This window comes from Dipodomys ordii, unplaced genomic scaffold (genome assembly GCF_000151885.1).
Source record: "Dipodomys ordii isolate 6190 unplaced genomic scaffold, Dord_2.0 Scaffold188, whole genome shotgun sequence".
Lineage (NCBI taxonomy): Eukaryota > Metazoa > Chordata > Mammalia > Rodentia > Heteromyidae > Dipodomys > Dipodomys ordii.
This window is the reverse complement of record NW_012267404.1, coordinates 1,266,318-1,274,453: the sequence shown is the minus strand read 5'-3', so window position 1 is coordinate 1,274,453 and position 8,136 is coordinate 1,266,318. Positions and strand designations below refer to the sequence as shown.

Here is an 8,136-nt window from a genome sequence, read left to right as displayed (position 1 = left end):
CTCTGTGTGTGTGTGTGTGTGTGTGTGTGTGTGTGTGTGTGTGTGTGTTGAAGGTACTAGCTTCTTTGTTCTAGGCTGACACTTTACCACATGAACATAGTTCTATTTTCAGCTTTTTGGTGGTTAATTGGAGATAAGAGTCTCATGGATTTTCCTGGCTGGGCTGAAGTCAGACTTTAACCCTTTGATATCAGCTTCTTGAGTAGCTAGGATTACAGGCATGAACCACTGGCATTCAGTTTGATTCTACATTCTTGACTGTGAAATTCTTAGTGTTTAAGCCGATGGCTATAATGTTCAGGTTCCACTTTTTCTGTATTTGAAAATTAAGCATTTGCTCTAGTCTTCTGCCTCGTCCCATATCCTTGAGCATTTCTAAAGAATGATGAATAGTGATTCTTTTAGACTTTGTTGTCGCCCAAGCATCAGGGAATGTGACTCCTTGGTGCTTAGAAGTGGGATTTCATTTGAATCACTTGGTTCATTCACCTATCCTGGGTTTCAGAATAAAACATATTTGATTTTGAGTCTCATTAATAGTTTTGGATTGTTGGGGATTTTTCTCTCTCTCTTTTTTTTTCTACTCTTTGTCTGGGAGGACCTTTTTAGACCTTTTCCCCTTTTGTTGTTTGTGTTTTAAAAATCTAATGTGAAGCCAGGCTCTAAGTTCAAGTCCCAGGACCAACAAAAAAAAATTAATTTGAGCCAGGCGCTGGTGGCTCATGCCTGTAAACCTAGTTACTCAGGAGGCTGAGATCTGAGGATCACAGTTCAAAGCCAGCCTGGGTAGGAAAATCAGTGAGACTCTCATCTCCAATAAACCACTAGAAAACCAGAAGTGGCTCTGTGGCTCAAGCAGTAGAGTGCTTGCCTTGAGCTGAAGAGCACAGGGACAGCGCCCAAGCCCAGAGTTTAAACCCCACGACCAACCAAAAAAAAAAAAAAAAAAAAAAATCTAATTTGAGGAGTGGAGATTGTGGCACAGTAATAAAATAGCATGGGCAAGCCTCTGGATTTGATCCTCACCTCCAAAAAAACCCCAGCTCTACTAATGGAAGAAGAGTTCATTTAATTTGAATTTCTATTTAAAAAGTAATGAAACTAAAGCTCAGAGACGCTAAATGACCTTGTCTAATTTAGATCTTAACTGTGATTTTTGGCAGGATATCAAAGTGAATCAGAGTACCTCCAGAGTTCAAGATGCTGATTGCAAGCCTTTGCCCTTTCCACTAATTCTTTTTTTAATCTTTAAGTAACTGTACAAAGGGGTTTTAATTCAACATGTCAATGTATATGGACAGTACATCTTGACTTCAAGGCAACAGTCTGCAGTTATTTTAGCCTATTGGTTCCTTTTCTTATTAAGTCTTAGTATGAAAAGGAAAGGTCATTTTCTACATTTTTCTTTTTCTTTTTCTCCAGGGGCTTGAACTGAGGGCCTGGCCATTGTCCCTCAGCTTTTGTGATCAAGATTAGCACTCTACCACTTAAGCCACAGCTCGACTTCCAGCTTTTTGGTGGTTAATTGGAGATAAGAGTTTTTCACACAGGGCTGGGAAGGTAGCACAGGGCTAGAGTACTTGCCTTGCATGGATGAGGCCCTAGATTCGATTCCTCAGCACCACATAAACAGAAAAAGCTGGAAGTGGCCCTGTGGCTCAAGTGGTAGAGTGCTAGCCTCGAGCTGAAGAGCTGAAGGACAGTGCCGAAGCCCAGAGTTCAGGCCCCACAAGACACACGCACGCACGCGCGCGCGCGCACACACACACACACACATACACAGGAGTTTTTCAGACTTTCTGACCAGACTGGCTTTGAACTGTGATCCTCGGATCTCAGCCTCCTGAGTAGCTAGGATTATAGGGGTGAGTCATCAGCGCTTAGCATCAAGACCATTTTTAAACAGTTTTGTTCCATTTTTTTTAGCTATTCTTTTTTCCCCCTTAGCTATTCTTTTTAAACTAGATAATAGTATAATTTCCCCTGTAAGCACTTTTTCACACTAAAAATAATGGAATATAACCAAAGGATAACAGAAACTATAATCAAAAATAAAAATAAATATATATACACACATACATAAGTGTACATATGACATATGTATGCATACATGTGTATTATTATATGTCCTATACACATACACACATACATATATAGTTATTCGGTTATTTTTGGCTTTTGCCTGTTTGGGTTAAATTTTACAGGATCTACTTTGTCTTAAGAGGTGCAGCACATTCTTAGATATTATGTACATTTTATGAGTCAGATTCTTAAATTTATATATGCATCATGAGTTTACTGGCTTGTTCCTGTTTGCTTTTCCCATATATGTCTAGGGTTGCAATAGTGTCTAAATCTTTTGAAGGAAAAACTGATCGCACAGAAGAGTGGTATGGAACCCAATACAAGCAAGAAGCTATACCTGATGAAGTGATCAAGGTAGGGCTCCTCCATCTGGGAATGAGCCTGATCAGGGAGGAACTATGAGATCATGAGCTCTCTGGCTTCACAGACTTAAGACTGGATGGGGGTGGCCCATAAATACTGTCCCTAGAAGATCTCATGATATGAGTCAGGCCCTAAGAAATACTGAAGGGAAAAAAGCTCTTTTAAGCCTGGGCCACAGGCCAAACATGGAAATAACTGCCTAGTCATAGTCAATGGCTCTTATGTAAATACCTTGTAGTCTAAGAGTTGGGAAAATATATCACTGTACAGATTATTTTGTTCTTGAAAGAGCTGGAGCAAACACCATTTTCAAGTGTGCCAGTTAGATTCTCTATGTTCTATAGTCTTGTTTATTCCTTATGCTAATCATTTTAGATATGGAAAGGAGAGATGATGAATACATGCTTCTCTAGCCCCCCAAGAGAAACTCAAGTTTCATAGAGACCCACCAGTAAATTACATGTGATGGAAAAAACTGTTAGGTGATATTATTCCCTTAACATATTTTTGTTTAGGTATTGAGCAAAGACACATTTCTTTTTCTTTCATAGCACAGTGCTAGGGCTGTATGCTCAGCCCAAAGTCGCTTTTTTAACTCTTGAAACAGGCTGTTAATTGCTTTTGTGTGTGTATGTGTGTTACTATTCACCCAGAAATGGCAGAATGCTGACCTGAATGGAAAATTTAAACTCCCAACAAAGAACGAATTTATTCCTACGAATTTTGAGATCTTGTCCTTAGAAAAAGATGCAACATCATACCCTGTTCTTATTAAGGTAATGTTTGGAATCTGTATTTTTCATTTTGTTTTGCTTTTGTTTGGGGGGTCTCACTATATTGTCCAGGATAGCCCTGAACTCCTTTGATCAGGTAATTCTCCTGCTTCAATATCTCAAGTAGCTGATTCTACAGGCTTGTACCAACCATCCCACCCCACCCTCCATCCTGAACAGAATCTGTGGCTTTATCTTGTTTAGTTCTGTTTGTTTTTTTTGTTTTGTAGTACTGGGGTTGAGCTCAGGGCCTTAGAAACTAAGTATTAGCACTGAAGCTAAACCCTCAGTGGTTTAGTTTGGGAGATTTACTACATGGGAAACTAGTTGGATAATACCTTGTATTTGGTATTTTGTTGATTTAGGGGGTCTCATATCCTTAGATATGACAAATCTTGCAGAAAGACTCTAAGAATATTAGGTTTAAAATATTTCAGGAAGAAAATGAAACTACTGAACAACATAGGATCTAGAGAATTGCTTCCTTTGTAAGGAAAAAAAATGCTTAGACTGTAACCATAAGTGAGTCAAAAGATCCAGTATTTTATCCAGGTCCATTGGAAACTCAGGAAATAGGTGTGTGCTACATCATAAAGTTAGCAGTAAGAAACCTTCCCTTGGACCCAGGCCCAGAGTTCAAGCTCCACAACCACCAACACAAAATAAAAAGAAACCTTGTTCGAAGGGAAGCTGTTAGTTTACTGCACTTAAAAAAAAAATCTCATTAGGATACAAGGGCTGGATGAAGTTAATGGGATTTTATATCAAAGAAATGGGTGACTAAGAAGTAGACATTTTCCTCTTTTTTCTTTCCAGACTGTTCTTTTCACATTGTTTCGTACTATAGGTAGTAATTGTCAAAAAATAGAGATTAAATTACTACAGCAACATTCTCCTTTCTAAACTTTCAAACTAAAACTCATAATTATTGACACGTATCTTTTATTATCTTCTTTAGATGACAACATTCAGACATTCGTGAGTTAATAAGATGAGAATTGGTGTTTAGGAACATGATTTTTTTTTTTTTTTTCTGTTGGTTGTGGGGCTTGAACTTTGAGCCTGGGCATTGTTCCTGTGCTCTTCAGCTCAAGGCTAGCGCTCTACCACTTAAGCCACAGTTCCACTTCCAGTTTTCTGGTAGCTAACTGGAGATAAGAGTCTCATGTACTTTGCTGTCCAGGCTGGCTTTGAACCTTGATCCTCAGATCTCAGCCTCCTGAGTAGCTAATTAAAGGAGTGAGCGACCAGCACCTGGCATTTTTTTTTTTTTTTTACTGTTAAGCTGTTGTCCATTTGAAATCCCTTATCTGAAGGAGATTTAATTGAAGAAATCAGATTATGAGTACACTGCATCATGATCAATGTCCCCCCTTCCAGTGAGGAATGTGGGATTCAATTTAGCTCAAGCAACTAGATTTTACGTTATCTACTAATTCTTCTACAATGACTTAAACTGAGTTACATGTTAAGTTATGTATAGCTTGTTTACCTCTCTTAGTATTTGTTAGCTACTTACTTGTATTTATTAGTGTTGGAAGAATCCAGGAATGTGTGCATGTGAAGTACCCATTCTGCCACTGTGTTATACCTTCAGTCCTTGCTTGTTTATTTTAAATAGGCTTTTTCAGAATAAATTACGGAGTAAATTAGACATTTCTATCTCTTGACAGAATTTTATAGTAACTCCAAGTAAGTATCTGTAATATAACGTGAGTGAAGTGAGAATCAAGGTGGCAAGCTGGTTTGTTCCTCTTTGTGTGTTTGTTTCCAGTCACTACATAACAAATTATTTTTTTAATTTTGCAGTCTAGAAACACAAACACTAAAACAATAAAATTAAATGGCAAACATTTGGTGTAAATACCCTGGGACTCAGAAATCTAGAAGTGGCATAGTTTGGTACTTTGGGCTCAGATTCTCTGAGTGTATAGTCAAGCTGGTAGCCATGGCTTTGGTCATCTGAAAGCTGGTAGGGTTGGATGATTCTTTTCCAAGTTCAGTTCTGTGGTTGTTACAAGGCCTTAGTTCTCTACCAGGTGGACTTTCAGGTGTTAGTTGAGCTGGCAGCTGGCTTCCGCCAGAGAATTGATCCAGAAGGGATAGTGAGTGATCAAGATAGCAGCCTCAACTTAGACTTCACAGGTATCACACTAGCACTTCTGTCTTCTGTCAGTTAGGCAGACTTAACCTGGTCTAGTTGTAGAAGGGGGAATACCAAAAATTGTGAATCATCGCAGACAGGGATTATGTAGGCCCCCTTGGAGGCTGGCTGCCATACCTCCCACAAAGGAGTCCTACCTGTACCTCACCGTGTCCAGAAAGATGAGGACAGGACAATTGGTATCAGGCCACCAATCTGCCTCTTCCTCCACCATACCATCCTGTCCATAATCTAGGGGACATAGAGGGTTTTTCTCTGCCACAGGAGGCCAGTCCTCTCTGTTAGCTTCCTATTTGTCAATGCTGCGCTTCAACCCAGGGAACCACAGCTAAAAGAACAAACTTTCAACTATTGCCTCTATTCTCCTCCTGGAAGAGTAAATTGATTTCCAATTCTTCCTGAATGTGCCCCAATTTTCCAAACCAAATTGTTTCTCCATCACAGGATACAGCTATGAGCAAACTGTGGTTCAAGCAAGATGATAAGTTTTTCTTGCCGAAGGCTTGCCTCAACTTTGAATTTTTCAGGTATGTAAAAAAATCTAGCTATAAATCTTTAAAATGTCAACAATTACATTTCTTTCTTTCTTTCTTTCTTTCTTTTTGTCCTTCTTAGCCATCCGTGTATAACACTAATAGGAGTTAGGTTTTGTCCAGTCAGTGGAAGGCTGCTGGCCAAGGCTGTTCATTTTTCCTTTTTACATGAATGAGTGCGTGCTTTTAGCTGAAATGATTTGTGCTGGTTGTTATTAGGAGGACTTTCCTAGCCTTCACTATTCTAGATTCTGAAAAGGTTATCGATCAACCAAGAAGTTTCACTGAGGAAAGCATAAGTAACTTGGGGTGTTCCTATTGTTTTGGTTTTAATTCCTGAAACTTGTCCAGAATAAGAGATAGAAATTATAAAATGGTCTTGAGCCTTTCTAGTCCTTTAATTATCCGGAATTTACTTTTTACTTTAACTTTTTTTTTTTTTTGGCCAGTCGTGGGGTTTGAACTCAGGGCCTGGACACTGTCCCTGAGCTTCTTTTGCTCTACTACTTAATTTACAGTGCCACTTCTGGCCTTTTCTGTTTATGTGGTACTGAGGAATCAAACCCAGAGCTTTATGCATGCTAGGCAAGCACTCTACCACTAAGCCACATTCCCAACCCAACTTTAGCATTTTTTAAAAATTAGGTTACATGAGTTATACAGAAGGTAGTTTCCATTGCCACATACTATAATGTATTCCAGTCAGTTTCATTCCCTTTATTACGTTCCCTTCCCTCCCAAAGCAATTTCAGCAGGTCCCGTTCGGTTTTCATAGTAGTAAGCAATCTATTACAACCATATTTATCCTCTTTCAGGTTGTGTTTTAGTTTTACTTTTTCTTTTCTTTTTTTTTTTTTTTTTGGTCCCTCATAGGACTTGAACTCTGGGCCTGAGCGCTGTCCCTGAGCTCTTCAGCCCAAGGCTAGCACGCTACCACTTGAGCCACAGTGCCACTTCCGGTTTTCTGGTGACTTACTGGAGATCAGAGTCTCATAGACTTTTCTGCCTAGGCTGAGCCACTGAGGCCCAGCTCCTATCCCTTTTCTTAATCTTGATTAACTGACTTTTGCTGTAGGTAATTCAGAACAGATTCCTCATAATATCTACCTTTGGACTTACTAATTCTTTCAAATTGGGGTAAACCTAACAAGCTTATTTGCAGCACTAATTAATTAAGATTAATTGATTAATGTAGTGCTAGGAATTCAAACTCAAGACCTTGATCTTGCTAGGCAAGCACTCTTACCACTGGAGCCATGTCCTCAGCTTCCCCACCCCCCCAAATGGAGTCTCATGTTTTGACATGATTAACCTGGACTGTGATCCTCCTCTTCATACCTTTCTGGTAGCTAGGATGACAGGCCATACTACCATCACCAAACCTTGCTTATTCGTTGAGATGGGATCTTGTGAACTTTTACAGGCCCTGGTCGCTTGTGAACCTCCTATACCTTCCAAGTAAGTAAGATTACAGTCATGACCCATGGCACTTAGCCCATATGTAGCCCTATTTATTTATTTATTTAGTCAGTATGGGGCTTCGACTCTGGGCCTGGGCACTGTCCCTTAGCTCATCAGCTCAAGGCTAGTGCTCTGCCACTTAAACCACAGTGACACTTTCAGTTTTCCGTGGTGAATTAGAGATAAGATTCTCATGGACTTTCCTGTCTGGGCTGGCTTATAACTGATCCTCAAATCTCAGCCTCCTGAGCAGCTAGGGTTACAGGCTTGAGCCACCGGCGCCCAGCTTGTAGCCCTTTAATATTGAAGGACTAGCTATATGCCAGAAGCTCAATCCTGTAATCCTAGCTACTCAGGAGTCTTGAGATCTAAGGATTGTGGTTCAAAGCCAGCCCAGGCAGGAAAGCCAATGAGACTCTTTTCTCCAATTAATCACAAATAGAGCTGTGGCTCCAGTACCACTTGAGCACTAGCCTTGAGTGTATAAAGCTCAGGGATATATATCACATACATACAAAAAAATGCACACACACACGAACATATAAACTAGCAAGGGTCTATCTAGTCTATCTAATCTTTTAACAGAACTGTATTAAAACCTGTATTTTAGCCCCATCAATACTATTTATTCATCCCATACTTAATAAGTATCTAAAGACTGGTACCCCGTTGCAGCAAATCTCTGAATCTTCATATATCTCCCTTTCTCTTTTCTCTTAGCTTGACTCTGTGTGTGTGTGTGTGTGTGTGTGTGTGT

The 8,136-nt window shown here is 39.7% G+C and overlaps 1 protein-coding gene across 3 annotated transcripts in view; it reads left to right on the top strand.

Annotated features, from left to right (window-relative positions):
• Ide (insulin-degrading enzyme) overlaps positions 1-8,136 on the top strand; it is a 95,392-nt gene that overhangs the window by 63,116 nt on the left and 24,140 nt on the right. For all 3 annotated transcript variants that reach the window (XM_013034367.1, XM_013034365.1, XM_013034366.1), the window contains exons 12-14: positions 2,337-2,439; positions 3,102-3,224; positions 5,830-5,912. In XM_013034367.1, coding sequence (XP_012889821.1) covers positions 2,337-2,439; positions 3,102-3,224; positions 5,830-5,912 — 309 coding nt within the window. The remainder of the gene's footprint in view (positions 1-2,336; positions 2,440-3,101; positions 3,225-5,829; positions 5,913-8,136) is intronic.